The 24,761-nt window shown below is 48.5% G+C and overlaps 1 protein-coding gene across 1 annotated transcript in view; it reads left to right on the top strand.

The window, feature by feature from the left end:
- SLC24A3 (solute carrier family 24 member 3) overlaps nucleotides 1–24,761 on the top strand; it is a gene marked incomplete at its 5' end in the record, with an annotated part of 409,035 nt that overhangs the window by 295,336 nt on the left and 88,938 nt on the right. Inside the window, one exon of the mRNA XM_029062489.1 lies at nucleotides 17,577–17,651. Coding sequence (XP_028918322.1) covers nucleotides 17,577–17,651 — 75 coding nt within the window. The remainder of the gene's footprint in view (nucleotides 1–17,576; nucleotides 17,652–24,761) is intronic.

Here is a 24,761-nt window from a genome sequence, read left to right as displayed (position 1 = left end):
GACTCGCCCACAGTCACACAGCTGCCAAGTGGCGGAGCTGGGATTCGAACCCAAGACCTCTGACTCCCAAGCCCGGGCTCTTTCCACTGAGCCACGCTGCTTCTCTAATGGTTGCCTGCTGTGGGCTGAGCATCACAATGGGCATTTTATAGAGCGCTGTACTGAATGCCTATTGCCTATAGAACACTATACTGATTATACCCTTAATGACGGGCCCCGTATTGGGAGTCTACTGGGTTCGGAATACCTCTGGTGTTCAGAGCATTATATGCAGAGTATTATCCTGGCACTTGGGAGCATCCGATAAAAATAGGACACCGGGTCTCTCCCTTAAAGCTTAGAGTCTAGCGAGGAGAGGGGAAAGACTTGAGGGATGCGTGGTTTGATGGTCTGGTGAATCCAACCAATCCAACACCACGATGAATCAATCAATCAGTGGTGAGAAGCCGCATGGCTTGGGGGAAAGAGCCCGGGCTTGAGAGTCAGAGGTCGTGGGTTCTAATCCCGGCCCTGCCACTTATCAGCTGTGTGACGTTGGGTTAATCACTTAATTTCTCTGTGCCTCAGTGATCTCGTATGTAAAATGGGGATTAAGAGTGTGAGCCCCACCGTGGGACGACCTGATGACCTTGTATCTACCCCAGCGCTTAGAACAGTGCTTGGCATATAGTAAGCGCTTAACAAATACCATCATCATTATCCCAGCTTGGCCACTTGTCAGCTGTGTGACTGTGGGCAAGTCAGTTCACTTCTCGGTGCCTCAGTCACCTCATCTGTAAAATGGGGATTAAGACTGTGAGCCCCACGTGGGACAACCTGATTCCGCTCTGTCTACCCCAGCGCTTAGAACAGTGCTCGGCACATATAAGCGCTTAACAAATACCAACATTATTATTCTTATTCAGCGCTTAGAACAGTGCTTGGCAGATAGTAAGCACTTAAATACCATCGTCATTGTTATTATTATTTATGGAATGCTGTTCTGTTCAGAGCGCTAAGCCCGTGGGAGAGTATAGTATAACAGAGTTGGAAGAAACATTACCTGCCCACGATGAGCTTACGGTCTATTGGGGAGGTTGAGCCGAGCCACAGCGGGGTGTCGGATGGAGGTTGGAGAGGAAGGAACATGCAGAAGAAAATGGAAATAGACCCCCCCACACACACACACTCCAGCTGGGGAGAGGGAAGGGGTGCGAGGGGGAGGCAGGGCAACACCCAGCCATCTTATTTTACCATCAAAGTCTAGCCCCCTTCTATTCTCCACAGCAGCTGAATTAATCGAGACTGGCTCAGTTTCCCCTTCTCCGTCCCCTTCAATGTGGAAATAATAATAATAATAATGTTGGTATTTGTTAAGCGCTTACTATGTGCCGAGCACCGTTCTAAGCGCTGGTGGAGATACAGGGTAATCAGGTTGTCCCACGTGAGGCTCACAGTCTTCATCCCCATTTTACAGATGAGGGAACTGAGGCGCCGAGAAGTCAAGTGACTTGCCCAAAGTCACCCAGCTGACTGGTGGCGGAGCCATGACCTCTGACTCCTAAGCCCATGCTCTTTCCACTGAGCCACGCTGCTTCTCTGAGTAGCGTAGCTTAGTGGAGAGAGCACAGGCCTGGGAGTGAGAAGGACCTGGGTTCTAATCCTGCCTGCACCAAATGTCTGCTGTGTGACCTTGGGCAAGTCACTTACCTCATCTATAAAATGGGGATAAGAGTGTGAGCCCCATGTGGGACGGGGACTGTGTCCAAGTTGATTAACTTGTATCTACCCCAGCACTGGAACGCCGCTTAGAACAGAACTTAGACTATAGTAAGTGCTTAAGTACGATAATGATAATAATTATTATCATCATTAATAATACATCCGATTCATTCTCCCACCGCCTGCCTTGCTAGATGGTTGAACCTCTCCTTACAGAACAATTTGACATCAAAAGGGTCCGGGGATACTTTAACAGTGAGTCTCTGTTTTCCATTTACCATTGAAAAATGGTTACTCTGTCTCTGAGCAACCTGAAAATAAATTAATTTTCCAAAGACCTGGGGTAAGATTAGTTCATCAGCGTGAGCTCTCCTCACTTGGTTTCCAAGGTGAATGTCCCTAATGTTCACAAAACAAGTTATATTGTCCTCTCCCAGGTTCTTAGTACAGTGCTCCGCACACAGTAAGCACTCAGAAAATACGATTGACTGACTGAAAACAGGCCAGCGTAGACCAGGTTTGGAGATACTAGATTTTGGTGCAATGAAAATCTCAACTTTTCATGCTGCATCAAATTATAGATTTTGCCTTCTTACGCCTCAGGCCCCAGGGCCCAATCTGTGCTTTCCGTTTCTTTCCTTGAAGAATCTTCGGGCTCCCAAAACATTGTCTAATTTGGTCTTGGTCCTTCATGACACTTTCAGAGGTCTCAAATTAATTAATCTCTTTAGGGAGAACCACATTTTCTGTCCACTGGGCGATGAAAGGCAGAAGGAACTCTGCCCTTTTGTAATGGGATTTCGGCATTGTAAAATTGAAACGGGCTGGCTCTGCGTAAAGCTTAGGAGAGAGGGAGCCAGTGCGGGAGTTTGAAGGGGATGACGTTATCTGTTGCTCCTGCCATCGGAATGGAAGCCAAGGAGAGGGTGGCCTAATGGAAAGAGCATGGGCTGAGAGTCAGAAGGAGCTGGGTTCTAATCCTGGCTTGCCTCTTGTCTGCTGCGTTACCTTAGGCGAGTCACTTCCCTTCTCTGTGCCTCTGTTCCCTAATCTGTAAATTGGGGCCTTGAGAGCCTTGTATGGGACGTGGACTTTGTCCAACCTGATTAGCCTGAAGGAGCCCGGGCTTGGGAGTCAGAGGTCATGGGTTCTAATCCCGGCTCTGCCGCTTGCCAGCTGCGTGACTTTGGACAAGTCACTAATCTGTGCCTCACTTACCTCATCTGTCAAATGGAGATTAAAACTGTGAGCCCCAACCTGATCACCTTGTATCCCCCAACACTTAGAACATTGCTTTGCATAGTAAGTGCTTAACAAATGCCACCATTATTATTATCATTATTATTATCATTACCCCCGAGCTTAGTGCCTGTCCCATAGTAAGCCCTTAACAAACACCTTTAAAAAAAATCCTTCAATTGAGCTTGCCGTTGCCTGGAACATCCGAGTGTCAGATATGGAACCGTGGAAGAATATTTCCATCTGTGAAGGACAGACTAGCAGGGAACACAACCTCCTGTGGCCCCGATCCCCCGAGCAAAAACGGAGTTTCCGTGGGAGCGGAGGGGGGATTTCTGGCCCAGGAGACCGCCTAAGAGTTAGGAACCCAAGGCCGCTTTTCAAGAGGGAGGAGGAGTGGGGTCCCCTAGGGAGCAGCGCAAGTTTGGTTTTGTTTCCATCTTCCATTAAAATGATCTGGAAGCGGAAGCGTGCAGTCAAATCTCAACTTTTGCAGATGACGCTGCGCTCCTCGGGTGGTGAGATGCCGTGAAGATAATTCCCAGAGAGATCCCATAAACCTAAGGGGGCGGGCTGAAATTTAGACTGTAAACTCAGGGAAGCAGCGTGGCCTAGTGGCAAGACTCGGGCTTGGGAGTCAGAGGACCTGGGTTCTAATCCCGGCTCTGCCACTTGCCTGCTGTGTGACCTTGGCCAAGTCACTTCACTTCTCTCCTCTTCTGTGAAATGGGGATTAAGCCTGTGAGCCCCATACGGAACCGAGACCGTGTCCAACCTGATTACCTTGCATCTGTCCCAGCGCTTAAGTGCTTGACAAATACCATAATTATTGTTATTATTATTAACTCCTGGAGGTCAGAAACCATATGTTTCACTCCTGTTGTGCTCTCCCAAGTGATTAGTACAGTATCACCAAGCCCCATCCATATATGCCAGACTACCACTCTCCCCACCTTCAAAGGATTGAGGTCACATCTCCTCCAGGAGGCCTTCCCCGATTAAGTCCTCTTTTTCCCGGCTCCCTCTCCCTTCTGGATCCTATCTGCACTTGGATCTGTGACCCTTGGGCCTTTGATATTCACCCCACCCTCAACCCCACAGCACTTACGTACATATCTTTAAATTATACACTGTCAGTTTTATTTATACTAATGTCCGTCTCCCCCTCTAGACCCTAGGCTCATTGTGGGCAGGAGACGTCGGCTACGTCTGTTGGACTGTACTCAGTAGAGTGCGAACAGGGCATAGCACATAGGAAGTGCTTAACATGTACCATAATAATCATTATTATTAATAATAATAATGCATCCAATTCACTCTCCGACTGCCTGCCTTGCTAGATGGTTGAACATCTCTTTACAGAGCGACTTGACATCAAATGGGCCCAGGGATACTGCAACAGTGAGTCTCTGTTTTCCATTTACCACTGAGAAATGGTTACTCTGTCTCCGAGCAACCTAAAAATAAATGAATTTTCCAAAGACTTGGGGTAAGATTAGTTCAATCTTAAGTGCTCAATGAATACCATTGATTGATTGATCGGCTGAGGCTTGTGTTGCCCGGAGAATACTCTTCAGTCCCCTAATTGCATTCCGGTCACACTGGAAACACGCGTTACGGTGGAACCGAACCGATATGGTTGCCGGGTCCTGGCGGTTAGAGTTAGGGATAGAGAAGGGAAAGGCAGGACTGTTCGATGTACCACCCCTAACAGCGTGGCTCAGTGGAAAGAGCCGGGCTTGGGAGTCAGAAGTCATGGGTTCTAATCCCGGCTCTGCCACTTGTCAGCTGGGTGACTGTGGGCAAGTCACTTCACTTCTCTGGGCCTCGGTGACCTCATCTGTAAAATGGGGATGAAGACTGGGAGCCCCACGTGGGACAACCTGATGACCCTGTGTCTCCCCCAGCGCTTAGAACAGTGCTCGGCACATAGTAAGTGCTTAACAAATACCCACATTATTATTATTAAGGAAGATGATTGGCCATGAGGACAACCAGCTCCCGATTCCACCCTGTATCTACCCTAGCGCTTAGAACAGTGCTCTGCACAGAGTAAGCGCTTAACAAATACCAACATTATTATTATTAATGAAGATGATTGGCCATGAGGACAACCAGCTCCCGATTCCACCCTGTATCTACCCTAGCGCTTAGAACAGTGCTCTGCACAGAGTAAGCGCTTAACAAATACCAACATTATTATTATTAATGAAGATGATTGGCCATGAGGACAACCAGCTCCCGATTCCACCCTGTATCTACCCTAGCGCTTAGAACAGTGCTCTGCACAGAGTAAGCGCTTAACAAATACCAACATTATTATTATTAATGAAGATGATTGGCCATGAGGACAACCAGCTCCCGATTCTTTGCAAGGAACCCCGGTCACTGACTGTCAGGCAATCAATCACCACTCTCTGCCTCCCACTCGTCTACTCTTCTCCCACAGCACTGCAGTCACGCTCATCATCCCTTTTAAAGTTCACTCTCTCGTCATGCCTCTTTCTCAACGCTCCCACTTTCAACCTCTTGCTCATGTCCTCCCCTCAGTCTGGAACTCATTCCCTCTTCAAATCTGGTAGGGCAGAGCTCTCCCCATCTTCAAAGCCCTTCTGAAAGTACATTTCCTCCGGGAGGCCTTCCCTAATTTCTAATTTTCCCAGATTATGACCACCTCCAACAGCCTCTCTGCACCATCTGGTGCTCTTATGTGCACATCTTACATAATAATGATAATGATGGTATTCGTTAAGCGCCTACTCTGTGCCAAGCACTGTTCTAAGCGCTGGGGTAGATATAAGGTTATCAGGTTGTCCCGCTTGGGGCTCACAGCCTAAATCCCCATTTTACACATGAGGTAACTGAGGCACAGAGAAGTGAAGTGACTTGTCCAGAGTCATACAGGGGACGAGTGGTGGAGTCGGGATTAGAACCCATGACCTCTGACTCCCAAGCCCGTGCTCTTTCCCCTAAACCACGCTGACATGCCCTATTACCTCAGCACTAACTCATATATAGATATATAGACACCTATGTACACATCTACATGCAAATACATATAGAGAAAGAGTATACACATCCGTGTCCCCTTTTCTTTCCTCCTCATAACTTCCTCCCAAGTTATTTTAGTGATTGTCTCCCCCACTAGATTGTAAAGTCCTGAAGGGTAGGAAGATTGTGAACCCGTCTTCTAGACTGTGAGTCCGTTGGGGGCAGGGATTGTCTCTTTTTCTTGGTGAATTGTACTTTCCCAGCGCTTAATACGGTGCTCTGCACGCAGTCAATGCTCAATAAATACGATGAATGAATCATCTAATGAATCATAGCTCCTAACTCTGTTGTTCTCAAGGTTTGAGGTTAGAGAAAGAGCATGGTATAGTGAATAGAACGTGGTCCTGGGAGTCAGAAGGCCACGGGTTCTAATCCCGGCTCCGCCACTTGTCTGCTGTGTGACCTTAGACAAGTCACTTCTCTGGGCCTCAGTCACCTCATCCGTAAAACAGGGTTTGAGACTGTGAGCCCTACACGGAACAGGGACCGTGTCCAACTCGATTTGCTTGTATCCCCCCCCAGGGCTTAGTACAGTGCCTGGCACAGAAAAAGGGTTGAACCAATACCGTCTTTATTATCATTATGTGCTGCTGTCAACTCTATTTTACAACTTGAGAAGCTGCGATGAGGGTAATTGAATGGAATGTATATAGTAAATTCACACCAAGGCCTGAACTCAGTTACTCTGATCCAAGGGAAGAGCTCTGTCTCCTTGGGGTGCCGGGGAAAAAAAGGAGGTGGGAAAGGGAGAGGGGAAAAGAGGAGAGGGAGAGCAGAACAAGAGGTGGGATGGGGAATTTCTCAATCCCGAGCCCGCAAACAAGAAGCCCCGAGGAGTGTACTGTACGGGGTCCCTGTGGACGTCACCTGAACTCTAGCTCATTTCTTTCCCAATCCCAGAAAGACAATCCCAGCCACAGTTTCCATGATCGTGGCTCGCTCCGCTCTAATGCCTGGCGTTTGGGTTATTATTTGGACGTCTCCCAGAGAGCTTCTTCAGTGGGGAATTGCTCGCAGAGACCTTGAACATTCCTGCTGGCCTCAGGATCAGGAAAGAGATTTTCAGAGCCAGGAGCTTTATTATTTTTTATTTATTGCTGTAGACGTTCCTTTGGATTTGCCTCTTCCCCCTTCACGTGCCCTTCTCCCGCCTCATTCGGTTTCTCCGTTTGCCATCCGTCGGGCCCAGAGAGCGCCTCATGCGCTTACCCAGATCTGTGCTCCAGGGACGGGCAGTTGGCTTGCCGGTTGACCGGGGAGGGAGAGGGTATCGAGCGGGTGACGTCTGCTTAAGGGCCGGGACCGGGACTCTCCCGCACAACGTGCCTCTGTGAGGCTGTTAGACCCCAGAGTTGGTAATGGAAATGAAAAATTAGAAAAGTGAAGCGGAACCATATGTGATTATTTTAACTTTGAAAGGGAAACAGCCAGGGGGCAAGAAGAGAACTTGGTTTATTTTATCAGGAATCCCTGCTAGCCAAGGTTAAAGCCCTCTCCTCTTCCTCCCCCCCCCCCGCCATCCCCCTTGCCCCCGCACTTACCCCAGCAGAAGCAGCGTGGCCTCATGGATGGAGCACAGGACTAGGGGTGAGAAGGACCAGGGATCTAATCTTGGCTCTGCCACTTGTCTGCTCTGTGACCTTGGGCAAGTCAGTTCACTTCTCTGCGCCTCAGTTGCCTCATCTGTGAAATAGGGATTAAGACTGTGAGCCCCACGTGGGATAGGGACTGTGTCCAATCTGATTAAATTGTATCTACCCCAGCACTTAGAACAGCGCTTGGCACATAGAAAGGGCTTAACAAGTAACAAGCTCCTTCATCCCTTAGTTCCACCATCACCCCCCGATGGTTGGGATTCAGCACCCAGGTCGTGTGTGGCGAATCCCTTCCCATGGAATGTTGCTTCTCCAGAAAGCAAACCCGAGGGAAGCGGGTTGGCCCGGTGGAAAGAGCATGGATCTGGAAGTCAGAGAACCAGGGTTCTAATCCCGGCTCCGCCACTTACCTGCTGGGTGACCATGGGCAAGTTACCTATCTTCTCTGTGGCTCGGTTCCCTCTTCTGCAAAACGGGGATTCGATATCTGTGCTCCCTCCCACTTAGAATGCGAGCCCTATGTGAGACTAGATAATCTTACTACTACTACTAATAAAAATAATAATAATAGTGATATTTGTTAACCACTTACTATGTGCCAAGGACTGTTCTAAGCTCTGGGGTAGGTACAAGCTAATCAGATTGGATACAGTCTGTGTCCCAAATGGGGCTCACAGTCTCACTCCCCCATTTTACTGATGAGGTAACTGAGGCCCAGAGAGGTAAAGTGACTTGGCCACGGTCCACATGTCCCCAGCACTTAGTACGCTGCTTGGCACATAGTGAGAGCTTAACAAACACCACGATCATCATTATCATTATTATTATTATCCTTATTATGTCCATGATGACCCTCTCTGCCCCCAGCAACTTTCAGTAATGTAAGGGCAGGTGGGATGAACACCACTCTAAGGACTGCTTATTGGAAATAACGCCCCCGATCCAGGTACGCCTGGCCAAACGATTCACTCATAGCTTCCAACCTTCCTGGGTGCAGCCTGGAGCCTCTACACCTCATCGCCCCCCCCTCTCACCCTCTTAGGAATTTCCAACCCCTCAAGCTGATCCATCTCCACTGGGACCCCAACCTTTGTCTCCTCCATTAGACTGTACTGAAGAAAACCTCACGGACTCTGCGTTGTAGTCAAAAGGGTACGTCAGAAACAGGTTTATTCCTACTAGCGCTTCCTTTAATACGGAGCGCTGGTCGACAGGCAGAGTGTCCTCTACTAGTCAAGGCCAATTCAACTCTACACAATACAGGATTTCCTTATATACAGTTTGTACAGCATCCGCCCGCTCTCAGGGTCGCACCTGGAGAGTTTCCAGTCCTCTACCAGTCTCGACTGAGGGAGGGAAAGTCAAGAAGAGGCCTGTCTATTCCATTCCTAGCTCGGGCAGTGGCTAGCGAGCGGAAGGAAATCCGCTACAAGTCAAAACTCATCCGTGCTGGGCAGCGGCGGCATGGGAGAGAGTTGAGGTTGGAGACTCAAGTTGACTGTGTGGAAGGAGGCAATGGTAAACCACTTGCATATTTTCACCAAGAAAACTCTAGATGAGTCGCAGATGGAGGTGGGGCGTTCTGGGAGAGATGCGTCCATGGTGTCGCTAAGGGTCGGAGACGACTCTAGGGCCTAAGACAAGACAGCATCCACATGTGATCACAGACACAATCCATGGTGCATATTTTAAGACAGGCAGCAATAATTTCCACTGGGCAATTTCCCATCCTGATCTGGCCCCGCTTTGTTCTCCAGGTGATTAAATAGCACTGATAAGCAAGGCCGGGGTGGGGGGTCCTGAACTTATGGGAGGAACAACAGCTTCATCCTGTCTTGAGTTGATAGGATGGATCTCTTTGATAAGACAGGCAAAATGGACAAAAAGGGAGGAGGATATGTGATGTGCTCCCCTTGAGTAGCAAGGCTCATCGGTTCTTGGTGTTCTTGTAATGAAGCCATCGAGCAGGCCTAGAGGTGAAATAGCTCAGAGGGGAAGGTCAGAGAAAGAAGGGGGCAAGAGCTGATTTTACTCCACTGGGACCCCGACTGCAAGCTCCAGCATCAAGGTGGGACTTAGATTTTACTTGGAATTTCTCTCAGGATCTAGTTAAGCGTGGCACACCCGATAACTGACGTCGGTTTCTCTTCTCCATTCCCTCTGTCCCGCCTGCCTCGTTTAATGCCCGAGACTTTTGTCTTTTCCTTTGCCTCCCAGATACCTGTTGCTGTTGTGAACACCCCTGCCGTTCGGGAGGTCACCGGGGGAGAAAAGTGGGGGGTTGGAAGTGTGAGCCTCTTCACCCACGGTAGAGAAGTAGTGAAAAGAGCACAGGCCTGAAAGTAAGGAATGAGGGTTCTAGTCCCGGCTCTGCCACTTGCCTGTGTGTGACCTTGGACAAGTCTTTTCAGCTCTCTGGGCCTCAGTTTCCTCATCTGTAAAACGTAAGGTACCTGTTCTCCCTCCCCCTAAGATTATGAAGCCCGTGTAGGACAGGGACTGTGTCTGATCTTCTTCCGTTGTTTCGACCCTAGTTTTAGCGCAGTGCTTGGCACGTAATACATTCAACAAATACTACAATTTGTAATTATGGCATTTGTTAAGCGTTTACTATGTCTGTACTGAGTGCTGGGGGGGGATACAGCTAATAAGGCTCACAGTCTAAATCCCCATTTCACAGCTGAGGTAGCTGAGGCACAGAGAAGATGAATTCAATCATTCAGTCGTATTTATTGAGCGCTTACTGTGTGCAGAGCACTGTACTAAGTGCTTGGAAAGTACAATTCGGCAACAGATAGAGACAATCCCTACCCAAACAACGGGCTCACAGTCTAGAAGGGGGAGAAAGGCAATAAAATAAAACAAATAACTTGCCCCAGATCACACAGCAGACAAGCACCAGAACCGGGATTAGAAATCCAGGTCCTTCTGACTCCCAGGCCCAGGCTCTAATAATAATAATGATAATAGTTGTGGTAATTGTTAAGCGCTTACTATGTGCCAGGCACTGTTTTAAGTCCTGGGGTGGATTCAAGGAAATTGGGTTGGACACAGTCCCTGTCCCTCATGGGGCTCCCAGTCTCAATCCCCATTATACAGATGAAGTAACTGAGGCACAGGGATGTGAAGTGACTTGCCCAAGGCCACACAGCAGACAAGTGGCAGAACGAGGATTAGAACCCGCAACCTTCTGACTCCCAGTCCCATGCTCTTTCCACTAGGTCACGCTACTTCTCTAAAAATGGTACTTGATAATTGTTTACTATGTGTCAGGCTTATCAAATACCACTTTTAGAGAAGTAGCGTGACCTAGTGGAAAGAGCACGGACCTGGGAGTCAGAAGGTCATGGGTTCTAATGCTGGTTCTGCCACTTGTCTGCTGTGTGGCCTTGGGCAAATATGTGCCGGGAAAGAAGTCAAGGAATGTGCTGATGGTAACAATGGCCACAAAAATACAAATTGTTAACTCTGTGGTGTTTGCAGTGGCAATGTATGGATCCAAAAACTGGATGACGATAAAACAGGATAGAAAGAACATCGATTCTTTGGAAATGAGGTGTTGGAGAAGGCTTTTGAGAATACCGTGGACTTCCCGGAAAACAAACAAATGGATTTTAGAGCAAATAAAACCAAAGTGGTCATTGGTAGGCCAGATGACTCAACTTAGATTAGCATATTTTGGACACATCATCAGGAGGACTGATTCTCCGGAGAAGACACTAAAGCTAGGAAAAGTCCAGGGAAAACGCGGAAGAGGCAGACCGGCAGCTAGATGGATAGAGACCATAACAACGACGACAGAAGAACCGTTAGAAAGGCTGAGGATTATGGCAGAGGACAAGACGTTCTGGAGAAAATATATCTGTGGACTCGCTATGAGTAGGAAACGACTCAATGGCACATAACAATGATAGTAATAATGTGTCAGGCACTGTACTAAGCACTGGGGAGAAGCAGCGTGGCTCAGTGGAAAGAGCCCGGGCTGGGGAGTCAGAGGTCATAGGTTCGAATCCCGGCTCTGCCTCTCGTCAGCTGTGTGACTGTGGGCAAGTCACTTCACTTCTCTGTGTCTCAGTTACCTCATCTGTAAAATGGGGATGAAGACTGTGAGCCTCACGTGGGACAACCCGATGACCCTGAATCTCCCCCAGCGCTTAGAACGGTGCTCTGTACATAGTAAGCGCTTAACAAATACCGACATTATTAGATACAAGTTTAGTCATTCAGTTGTATTTAGAGAAGCAGCGTGGCTCAGTGGAAAGAGCCCGGGCTTTGGAGTCAGAGGTCATGGGTTCGAATCCCAGCTCTGCCACTTGTCAGCTGTGTGACTGTGGGCAAGTCACTTCACTTCTCTGGGCCTCAGTGACCTCATCTGTAAAATGGGGATTAAGACTGGGAGCCCCATGTGGGACAACCTGATTCCCCTATGTCTACCCCAGCGCTTGGAACAGTGCTCTGCGCATAGTAAGCGCTTAACAAACACCAACATCATTATTATTATTAAACGTTTACTGTGTGAGGAACACTGTACTAAGCTCTGGGGAGAGTACATAGTAACAGTAAACCGACACATCCCTGCCCATGACGAGCTTACAGTCTATAGCTAGACACAGTCCTGACTTACATGGGTCTTGCGATCTTAATCCCCATTTTCCAGATGAGGTCCGTGAAACCCAGAAAAGTGAAGTAATTTCCCCAAGGTCAAAGAGCAGAAAAGTGGCAGAGGAGGATTAGAACCCAGGTCCTTCTGACTTCCAGGCCCGTGCTCTATCCATTAGGCCACGATTCCTCCGCCAGACACCGTGCTCATTCCCCGCACAGCTGTTGCATACATTCCTGGCCTACCCCTTGTTCTGGAAGCCAAAAAGCGGTCATCCAGTCCTGAATCCGGTCTCTCTTGCCCATATCCTGTTGTCCCAGGGATCTGGGCTCTTTTAACAAATCCAAACCCGTCAGGGATTTCGCTTTCATTGCCCAGGGAAGGTTGGCACTGGAGCTGGCAAAGGTAATGGGGGAGGGAGGGATCATCAGTGCGGGAAATGATGATGATCGGGAAATGATACCTGGGAACTAGTGGGAATTAGTTGATAATTAATTATTATAATTACAATCAGTGGAGTCCGGTTGATAATTCCAGACTCCAAACTCAAGGCACACGGGCAGCTTGCAAGGAGGCAGCCTTCGAAGGTTCCTTGTCCCTCTGACTGATGGGTGGCCGGGCGGGATGGAAATAGACTGTTTTGTGTTTTTCTTTCTAGAAGGTTAGTAGTGATATATAGGGTGAATTACATTTCCTCCAGAAGGAAGGTTGTCTACTCTATTCAGACGGGACGGTATTTAACAAGGCAAAAACGGAGATGGCAGGAGGAACCGTGTTGCTCTAACCAGCCCTTAAGCAGTACAATCCGTTATATCAACTTAATGGGATTTTCCAATCGGTTATTGACTGAACTTCATTTTCTGCGGAGCAGGACTTGCTGTTGCCATTACTAATGGCAGTAATAATTAACTTCCCAGCCTGGAGGCCTGACAGGTTTGTTTATTGATTGCAGCTCCGAGGCTGCACTTGTTCTGATTTATCAACCGGCCCACAATTCCGATCAATAAGCGGCAGCAGAAAACCTGATTTATAGAGAACGCTCGACCCACTAGACATCTCGGTGGGGGTGGATGTGTGTGGGTGGGCGTGTGAAAGTGCGAGGGTGTGCACACCGGCCCTGTACATAACAAAAGACAACTTTAGTGACACAGAGCTGATGCTGTTACTGAATTCTGTTACCTGAGTAGCACATTATCCAGTGCCGGCAAGGCAAGATTAGGAGGTAGAAAACCCAGTCGTTCATTCATTGAATGGTATTTATTGAGCGCTTACTATGCGCAGAGCACTGTACTACGCGCTTGGAATGTACGATTCGGACAGAGACGATCGAGAAGGCTTGGCTGCCCCGGATGGCATCAATGTGACAGTCCAAATTGAAGTTACACAGTAACCATCCTTCTTTTTGGTTGTGAATCCTGACCCTACTACGCACACGACACTCTACACCCAGAGCAGTTCCACAACACTGCACACAGGTAATACTGAGCATCAAGTGACTGGATACAGTCGACGAATCAATCAACGCTACTGAGTGCTCACAGTGTGCAGAGCACTGTACGCAGCGCTTGGGAGAGTAAAGTATAACAGAGTCAGTAGACATGTGCAGAGCACTGTATGCAGCGCTTGGGAGAGTAAAGTATAATAATAATAATAATATTGGTATTTGTTAAGCGCCTACTATGTGCAGAGCACTGCTCTTAGCACTGGGGGAGATACAGGGTAATCAGGTCATCCCACGTGAGGCTCACAGTTAATCCCCATTTTACAGACGAGGTGACTGAGGCACAGAGAAGTGAAGTGAGTGGCCCCCAGTCACACAGCTGCCAAGTGGCAGAGCCGGGAGTCGAACCCATGACCTCCGACTCCAAAGCCAGGCTCTTTCCACTGAGCAACGCTGCTTCAGTAGACACCTTCCCTGCCCACAAAGAGCTGACAGTTTAGAGAGGGAGACAGGCATCAGTGTGAATAAATAAATCACAGATATGGACGTAAGTGCTGTGGGGCCGGGGGAGGGGTGAATAAAGGGGGCAAATCCGGGTGAAGGGTTCAAATCCAAATGCAGTGGAGTCACAGACAGTGAATGCAGTCAGATCATAAGCTGTGAGACCATGCTGGGGGGGGGCGTCACACTTCTGCGGGGTGGGATAGTTGAGGACAGCAGCTGACCACAAGATGCCCAAACAGCTGCTAGACGGTGAGCTGAAATGGGAGAATCATAAGCCGGGTGGAGAGGAGAGACATTTCCAAGACGAAATGAAGCCGCGCGGCCCAGTGGAAAGACCGTGGGAATCAGAGGACCTGGGTTCTATTCCCGTCTCCTCCCCTTTTCTGCTGGGTGGCCTTGGGCAAGTCACTTCACTTCTCTACGGGCCTCTGTTACCTCATCTGTAAAATAGGGATTAAGACTGAGAGTCCTATGTGGGACAGGAACTGTGTCCAGCCCTATTATCTCATATCAGTCCTAGCGCTCAGTATAGTGTCTGGGGCATAGTGAGTGTTTTAGAGATACCATTTTTTTCTTTTAAAAAAGGGGCAAAATCTCAACCATCGGGGCAGAGAAGTAGGCAATTAAACAGCAGCTGAGGGCAGGTCAGTCTGGCAGTTAGCAATTAGATATGGGTCACTCATTCATTCATTCATTCATTCAATCATATTTATTGAGCGCTTACTGTGTGCAGAGCACTGTACTAAGCGCTTGGAATGAACAAGTCGGCAACAGATAGAGACGGTCCCTGCCCAGTAACGGGCTCGCAATCTAAATGAGGGGCACAGACAGCCAAGCAAAACAGAACAAAACAAAACAAGTAGTCTGGCCTAGATATCAAGATAAATAGAATCGTAGATATATACACATCATTAACAAAATAAATAGAGTAATAAATAATATATACAAATATGCACAGTGCTGAGGAGAAGGGAAGGGGGGAAGAGCAGAGGGCGGGAGAAGGGGGAATGGGGAGGGGAGGAGAAGGGGAGGGTCGACTTTGTAGGAGCAAGGACTCGAGGGAGAAATCTAAACAGCTGCAGGCATGGTGGGTAACAGACACAAAAGACTAGCTGGGGGCAATCTTGATTGCACACAATGCGGAAGGGAGTGTCAGTCACTTATTTTTAGTAGCGTCATCTTCAATCCTGAAGGACAGAGAAAAAGATGTAGGTGCAGACACTTGGATAGATCAACACTTTCTGCTCGAGGTTATTAAGAAGAAGAAGAATCATTTCTATCCTTAAGTAGCCAAAACTATAGATTCTTTTGAGAAATGTAATGTGTCACCCATGACTTTATAACAGAGAAGCGGCGTGGCTCAGTGGAAAGAGCACGGGCTTGGGAGTCAGAGGTCATGAGTTCGAATCCCGGCTCTGCCACTTGCCAGCTGTGTGACTGTGGGCAAGTCGCTTCACTTCTCGGTGCCTCAGTGACCTCATCTGTAAAATGGGGATTAACTGTGAGCCTCACGTGGGACGACCTGATTACCCTGTATCCACCCCAACGCTTAGAACAGTGCTCGGCACATAGTAGGCACTTAACAAATACCAACATTATTATCATCTCCTCCCTTCAATCACAAATACATTCATTCATTCAATAGCATTTATTGAGCGCTTACTATGGGCAGAGCACTGTACTAAGCGCTTGGAATGGACAAATCGGTAACAGATAGAGACAGTCCCTGCCCTTTGACGGGCTCACGGTCTAATCGGGGGAGACGGACGGACAAGAACAATGGCAATAAATAGAATCAAGGGGAAGAACAAATACACACATATGAACAAACACACACATACACTCTGCAAGGCACGTGGCCAAAATGTTTTTTGGAAAATTCTCTTTGCGTCCAGACACACTTACCCTAGCGAAGGGGTTGTCCTTTGTTGATTTTTTTGATGGTATTTGTTAAGTGCTTACTCTGTGTCAAACCCTGTTCTAAGCGCCGGGATGGGTACGGGTTAATTAGGTCAGCCACAGTCCCTGTCCCTCAGGGGGTTCACAGTGTAAGGATGAGAGAGAAGAATTTTGAATCACCATTTTACAATTGAAGAAACTGAGGCATAGAGAAGTTAAGTGACTTGCCCAGGGTCGCAAAGCAAGCAATTGGCCAGTGGGATTAGAACCCAGGTCATCTGACGCCAAGGCCCGAACTCTCAGAGTTGCCTCGTGCATACAGCACTGGGAGACAGAAGGAGCTGGGTTCTAGTCTCAGCTCCTCCACTTGTCTGCTGTGTGACCTTGGGCAACTCACTACACTTCTCTTCCCTAAATACCTCATCTGTAAAATGGGACTTAGGACTGTGAGCCCCATGTGGGGCAGGGACTGTGTCCCATCTGATTAGCTTATATCTATCCCAGCGCTTAGGACAGTGTTTGATACATAGTAAGCGCTTAACAGATACTATTTTTTCCTCTAAGCCACGCTGATAACTAAGAGATAGAGAGAAACAAGCCGGCCCACTTTGGGGATGGAAGCTTTGCCCCTAGGGAGCCCCCAACCTCAGAGAGACTTTCATTTACCCAACCCATTGACCTGTTGCCATTTTGAATACAATCCACAGGAAATTTGAAAGATCGGTGTTTTATTCATTGACTAAAATCACATGCTCTAGGTGTTTGTGTATTATTACAATCCACTCATTCATGCAGTAGTGTTTACTAAGCACTTTTCTGGGCACTGAGCACTGAACTAAGCATTTGAGGGAGTACAAGAAGAGTAAAAGATGCGATCTCTACTTTCAAGGAGTATATACAAACTGCAGAGAGAGTGTGTGTGTTTGTTGCAGGAGAGGAATGAAAATGGCTCTTTCCATAAAGCCCGATCAGGTGTCTTTCACACCTGTTTTCTCATTTGACCTTCTCCCCATTATATCTCTTGAGGAGAGGGGCAACTGGAACTCTATGCTTATCCAAACCTCTCTCCTTTAATAACTAAGGGAAGGCAGGAAAGGTTCAATTATGGTTAATTACATGTACGTTTTCTCCCCTAAATACCTTATGGAGGTAACCAAAAGGCACAACACGTAGAGGAGGGAGGGGCCGATAGTTTTGTGGTCCTGGATCTTCTAATTTTGACTTTCTGTGACACCGAGGACACGTCTCATATAGGACAATCATTCACGTGAGGATCCCTCATGCTACTTCAGTGGTTCTGCCATCCACATTGCCAGAGGGAGCCGTGCATCAGCTCACTTCCGTCTGGAGAGTTGGGGGTTGGGGGTTGGGTAGTCTCTTTGTACCTGAAGACCAACAGCAGTTTCCGCTCGGAGCTCCATTCTAGAGCTCAGGAGCTCCCTCAGATCTGTAGGCTGTATTCACATTCCGCTCCCTCTCCTCCTCCCCCTATTCCTCCTCCTCCTCCTTTTTTCTCTAATGCCAGTTGTTTTCTTTTGCTTTCCAGGCCATGTACATGTTCTACGCTCTGGCCATTGTATGCGACGACTTCTTCGTGCCTTCCTTGGAGAAGATTTGCGAGGTGAGTGTTTCCTCTACGGTTTCTCCCCTTAATAATTATAATAACGTTGGTATTTGTTAAGCGCTTACTACGTGCCTAAGCGCTGGGGTAGATACAGGGTAATCAGGTTGTCCCACGTGAGGGTCACGGTCTTCATCCCCATTTTACAGATGAGGTCACGGAGGCACCGAGAAGTGAAGTGACGTGCCCAATGTCACACAGCTGACAGGTGGCAGAGCCGGGATTAGAACCCATGACCTCTGACTCCTAAGCCCAGGCTTTATCCACTGAGCCACGCTGCTTCTCTTACTAATTATGGTATTTCTGAAGCGCTTACTCTGTGTCAAGCACTGTTCTAAGAACTAGGGTAGATACGAGGTAATCAGGTTCGACCCAGTCCCGCTTGGGGCTCCCAGTCTAAGTAGGAGGGAGAGGGATTTAATCCCCATTTTACCGATGAGGTTACGGAGTCACGGAGAACTGAAGCGATTCTCCCGAGGTCCCGCGGCAGGCAAGTGGCGGAGAAGGGATTAGAACTCAGGTCTTTTCATTCCCAGGCCCGTGCTCTTACAGAAAGTTGATTTGGAGCTGGTGAATTCAGTGGAGTGGCTTTGGCCTCCGCCTTCTCCACATGGCAGCCAGGGTCAGTCCAGGGGAGCTTCCTGCTCCGGCCAACACCCAGCCAACGTCCGGGAGCTTGGAGTACGAAAGGAACGACCCCTGCTAACCAAAAGGTTCTTCTCTGATGGGCTGATTCCTTACTTTCCTTGTAAACTCCTCGAGGGCAAGGATCACATCTACCAACTCTATTGTATCGGCCCCTCCCGAGCATTTGGTACAGTGCTCTACACACTAGAGGTGCTCAATAAATATCACTGATTGGTTGATTGATTCCTAAGTCTAGTTATTTTTTTAATAGTATTTGTTAAACACTTATTACGTACGAGACGCTAAACTAAGTGCTGGGGTTGTCAGATTGGACACGATCCCTGTCCCGCGTGGGGCTCACAGTCTTATTCAGCGTGGCTCAGTGGAAAGAGCCTGGGCTTCGGAGTCAGAGGTCATGGGTTCGACTCCCGGGGCCTGCCACTTGTCAGCTGTGTGACTGTGGGCAAGTCACTTAACTTCTCTGTGCCTCAGTTACCTCATCTGTAAAATGGGGATTAACTGTGAGCCTCACGTGGGACGACCTGATTCCCCTGTATCTCCCCCAGCGCTTAGAACGGTGCCCTGCACATAGTAAGCGCTTAACAAATGCCAACATTATTATTATTCCCCATTTTGCAGATGAGGGAACTGAGGCGCAGAGAAGTTAGTGACTTTCCCGAGGTCACACAGCAGACAAGTGGCAGAGGCGGAATTAGTAGACAGGTCCTTCTGACTCCCAAGCCCGTGCAAGCAGCGTGGCTCAGTGGAAAGAGCACGGGCTTTGGAGTCAGGGCTCATGAGTTCGAATCCCAGCTCTGCCACTTGTCGGCTGTGTGACTGTGGGCAAGTCACTTAACTTCTCGGTGCCTCAGTTCCCTCATCTGTAAAATGGGGATTAAGACTGTGAGCCCCACGTGGGACAACCTGATTCCCCTATGTCTACCCCAGCGCTTAGAACAGTGCTCGGCACATAGTAAGCGCTTAACAAATACCAACATTATTATTATTATTATTATTATTATTAGGTAACACTGCTTCTCTAAGGATGCTTTTCTAGATTTATAGTCTAACCTGCTTTTTCCCCCCGCTTCTCCCTGGAGAGCTTCCTCCCTCAAGGCTGAGGAGACAGCTGGGCTCATTAGGGTGGGCCATGTAGGTGATGGAATTTCTTACCAACTGCTGATTTTTCCTCCTCATTAACCTTTGGCCCTCTTCTTTTTTCTCCGATAATACATCTCGCTTCACTCTGTCTTTCTCACCCCCATCCCTGTCTGTATCTCATGCAGGGTCACGTGGTCCCATACATCAACACCTTTCTCTCTTTCTCGCTCTGGTTTTAATGCGAGCGTCTAATTCTCAAAGTCCAGAAAGAGAAAAAGGTTGAAAGGATCGGGTTTGGAGAAGAGTTTATATTAAAAGTCATCCTAACTAGAGGGAGATCGAGCCCAGTGAGAGCCAAGTGAAATCACTTTAATCAAAAAATAGTCACCATTTCTGGATCCCTCTTTCATCTTCCTTTCATCTCCCTGCCACACTTTGAAGCCGAGTCCGAAAGAGTGACGTTCTCACTTCAGAAAAGAAATCTGGGGCCCAGCTGAGAATTGGGATCGCTCTCTCCACTCTTCGTCTCTGAATCTGAAGGGTTTGTCTTCAGTTTCTCAACACTGGTTCCCAGAGGAGCAAGTCTCGTCTCAGGATTCATTCATTCATTCATTCAATTGTATTTATGGAGCGCTTACTATTCAATCGTATTTACTGAGCACTTACTGAGTGCAGACTACTGTACTAAGTGCTTGGAAAGTACAATTCGGCCACAGATAGAGACAATCCCTACCCGACAACGGGCTTACGGTCTAGAGGGGGAGACAGATATAAAAAAAGTAAGCAGGCAACAATATAAATAGAATTATAGATATATATATGTGCTGTGGGGCGGGGGGAGAGGAGGAAAGGGCAAAGGGAGCAAGTCGAGGTGACGTGGAAGGGAGAGGGAGCTGAGGAAAATGGGGCTTAGTCTGGGAAGGCCTGGGTGGGGAGTCAGAGTGTGAGCTGGGAAGGCCCAGCGTTTCTGCAGGCACAGTGGCCGTGCGAAACAAGTGGGATCAATCAATCAATCGTATTTATTGAGAGCTTACTGTGGGCGGAGCATTGCACTAAGCGCTCGGGAGAGTACACTATAGTAAGCACTCAATAAATACAATTGAATGAATGAATGAGAGTTGGTAAACTTGTTCCCTGCCCACCACACGCTTCCAGTCTAGAGGCCTTCCCTACATCCCCCTTTTCTCTTCTCCCACTCCCTTCTGTGTCACCCTAATTTGCTCCCTTTATTCGTCCCCCCTTCCCAGCCCCACAGCACTTATCTACGTAGCTGTCATTTGGAGAAGCAGCGTGGCTCAGTGGAAAGAGTCCGGGCTTAGGAGTCAGAGGTCATGGGTTCGACTCCCGGGGTCTGCCACTTGGCAGCTGTGTGACTGTGGGCAAGTCACTTCACTTCTCTGTGCCTCAGTTCCCTCATCTGTAAAATGGGGATTAACCGTGAGCCTCACGTGGGACAACCTGTATCTACCCCAGCGCTTAGAACAGTGCTCTGCACATGGTAAGCGCTTAACAAATACCAACATTATTATTATTATTATTTATTTAAATTAATGTCTGTCTCCCCCTCTAGACTGTAAGCTTGATGTGGGCAGGGAATGTGTTTGTTTATTGTTCTACTGTACTCTCCTAAGGGCTCAGTACAGTACTCTGCACACAGTAGGTGCTCAATAAATACGATCGAATGCATGGATGAATGAATGGATGAATGAAATGAGACCATTTGCTCCCTGGGCTGCCTCTCCGGATTGCTGAACTCCCCGGCAGCTGGAGTGGGGCTGGCTGAATGAACATGTACACAGGACCACGTTTACAGGTTCCAGGAAGCAAAGGGCAAGCTTCCCGCCTCAGTTATTTCTTCAGACAAGCCAGTGGGAGTGTGGTGATGGAGAGGGGACCCTCATCCAGCCGGAAGGTTCGCCCTATCCCGGAGCCGTATTTCTCGGCTTTCTCTTTTCAAGATTTCCCTCGGGGACCAATAACTGCCGTATGCTTGGCCTGAAGGCATATTAGGGGCAGGAACAGAGCAGGATGGGGAGGGAGGATGGGCAGACAAGGGCAGAAAGGGCACGGTGAGGTGAGGGGAGGCCACAGGGCACGGTTTCTGCCTATTGAACCTTCCTAAGGATGAAATCGGGGAAGGAAGAAGAGGCCAGGAAGAGAGAGGAAACCGAGAGGGGTGGTGGAGGTAAGGAAGGGTGAATGAGGAGGAGGAGGCCACAGCAACGACAGCGGCATGGACAGAGAGGGTCAGCTCCCCTGCCGCTGGAAAAAATTGCAGCCGACGCTCTCCCTCACCTACCTCAACTCTCCACTGTCCTGCTACAGCCCAGCCCGTGCGCTTCACTCTTCTAACGCCAACTCTCCGTACCTCCATCTCATCTATCCGGCCACCTATGCCTGTGCTCAGGTCCTCGCTCTGGCCTGGAACTCCCTCCTCCTTCGTATCTGACAATCAATCCGTCGGATTTATTGAGTGTTTACTGTGTGCAGAGCACCAACTCTTAGGAGAGTACAGTAGAACAGAGTTGGTAGACACATTTTTCCCACCTTCAAAACCCTACTAAACTCACGTTTCTTCCAAGAGGCCTTCCTCGACGAAACTTTCATTTCCCCTATCCGCCCTCCCCTCTGTATTATCTATGTATTAGTCTATTAACTCCTTAAGTACGTTGATTCCTACCCCAGCCCCACAGCACTGAAGTACATATCCTCACACGGGACAACCTGATGACCCTGTATCTCCCCCAGCGCTTAGAACAGTGCTCGGCACATAGTAAGCGCTTAACAAATACCAACATTATTATATCCTTTTCCACTACTATTCCCCCGCTCTCTGATTTTATTTTAATAAAATTAAATTTTATTTAATTTATTTAGACTCCTGTGGTCTACCACCTCTGTTGTATTGTACTTTTCCAAGCACACAGTACAGTGCTGTGGACCCAATAAATGCTCAACAAATGGATTGATTGATTGACTGATTCTGGAGCACCAGGGCCCAGCTCCTTTCCCACTGCCACGTCGCTCCAATCAGATAAGCGCTTAAGCTTGGCCTAGTGGCAAGAGCCTGAGCTTGGGAGTCAGAGGACGTGGGTTCTAATCCCAGCTCTGCCACTTGTCTGCTGCGTGACCTGGAGCGAGTCACTAAACTTCTCTGTGCCTCAGTGATGTCATCTGTAAAACGGAGATTAAGAACGGTGAGCCCCACGTGGGGCAGCCTGATTACCTTGCATCTACCCCAGCGCTTAGAATAGTGCTTGGCACTTAGTAAGGACTCAACAACTACTATTATTATTAATATTATCTCAGCCTGTTGCCCGGAATTGGATTCGCCTCTGACAGGTTCCCCTTTTCGGGAGGTAAAATCTGATAAGCAGGCCGTGGTCCTCCCCTCTCTTCCCTATCCCTCCACCCCCATCTTCCCCTCCAGCTGCTGGCCCTTATGAACGTGATCCCAGAAGCCCCAGATCTACCACCCAAGATGAGTTTAAACTACAGTCAAATGGGAGAAAGAAATCCTGGTACTCCTGGAGGCTCAGCAGCCCGCTGCTTCTCAATCCATGTGACTACCGGGAAGAGAGGGGACGGTGAGGAGATTAGCGTGAGGAGCTGGTAAGCTCCTTTGTGGGCAGAGACGATGGCACCGGATCGCAGTTGGCTCCCTTGTAAAATGGGGATTAAGACAGTGAGTCCCGTGTGGGACATAGATTGGGCCCGACCCGATGCGCTCGTATCCACCTGAGCGCTTAGTACAGTGCCTGGAACACAGTAAGTGCTAAACAAATACCAGAATTACTATTATTACTACTAGTTGGTTCTTTCCCAAGCAGTTAGGGCACTGGTCTGCCTACAGGAAGCGCTCAGTAAATACCATCCATCGAATGATTAAGAATAGATGTCAGCTGGATCCCCAAGCAGCCACAGTCTAGAGAAGCAGCGTAGCTCGGTGGAAAGAACACGGACTTGGGAGTCAGAGGTCATGGGTTCAAATCCCTGCTCTGCCACCTGGCAGCTGTGTGACTGTGGGCAAGTCACTTCTCTGGGCCTCAGTTCCCTCATCTGGAAAATGGGGATGAAGACTGGGAGCCTCACGTGGGACAACCTGATTCCCCTGTATCTACCCCAGCGCTTAGAACGGTGCTCTGCACGTAGTAACCGCTTAGCGAATACCAACATTATTGTTACTACAGTGAGCCGAACACAATATGCGCTCGATAAATGATTGATTGACTGATTTAATGTCTGTCTCCTCTTATAGACCGTAAACTCATTGTAGGCAGGGAACACGTCTGCTGATTCTGTTGTATTCTCCCAAACACTTAGTAGAGCATTCTGGAAATAGAAAGCACTCAATAAATGCGATTGATTGATTGATTGATTGATGACCCCCAACCCTCTTCTCTGCATCTCTGACTTTCCCTCCAGGGATCCAGTATGGACCATCATCCATTGGTCTGCCAAGCCCCTCGGTGTTTCCAGTTTTTTCAGATTCCTGTGGGAACATATTCCCTGTACCTTCCCTTCACCCTGTCATAGCAGGGAAAGAAGCATTTCCTAGGGTTTGTTTTGAGCTACAGCAGTCGGGAGAGGAGCTTTTCATCCTCCTTCTATGTCTATCAACTGTCTTGTTATCGCACAACCTTTTCCTGTAAAACTCGGCACGCAGTAAGCCCACAATAAATGCCACTGATTGATCGTCACTCTGAGGAGAGGCATCAGGCGACCAGGCAGTCCAAGAGGCAGACGCAAAAATAGTGACAGGCACCACAGTTGGCAAACAATAATAATAATAATTGGGGTATCTGTTAAGCATTTACTGTGTGCCGGACACTGTACTAAGCGCTGGAGTGGATACAAGCAAATCGAGTTGGACAGTCTCTGTCCCAATCTCGCGGTCTCAATCCCCATTTTACAGATGAGGGAACTGAGGTCCAGAGAGGTGAAGTGACTTGCCCAAGGTCACACAACAGGCAAGTGACAGAGTGGGATTAGAACCCGGGACCTTCCGACTCCCGGCTTGCTATTGCAGGAAGGGTCTACGTCCATACAGGAGTCATGGCGGAACTTTCAAATCCCGGCTCCGTGACATGTCTCCTCTGTGACCTTGGGCAAGTCACTTAATAATGATAATGTTGGTGTTTGTTAAGCGCTTACTATGTGCAGAACACTGTTCTAAGCGCTGGGGTAGATACAGGGTGATTAGGTTGTCCCTCGTGAGGCTGACAGTCTTCATCCCCATTTTACAGATGAGGTAACTGAGGCACAGAGAAGTGCAGTGACTTGCCCACAGTCACACAGCTGACCAGTGGCAGAGCCGGGATTCGAACCCATGCCCTCCGACTCCCAAGCCCGGGCTCCTTCCACTGAGCCACGCTGCTTCTC

The sequence above is a fragment of the Ornithorhynchus anatinus genome, chromosome 1, assembly GCF_004115215.2.
Source record: "Ornithorhynchus anatinus isolate Pmale09 chromosome 1, mOrnAna1.pri.v4, whole genome shotgun sequence".
NCBI lineage: Eukaryota > Metazoa > Chordata > Mammalia > Monotremata > Ornithorhynchidae > Ornithorhynchus > Ornithorhynchus anatinus.
The sequence above is the reverse complement of the archived record's forward strand: the minus strand, read 5'-3'. Positions and strand labels throughout refer to the sequence as shown.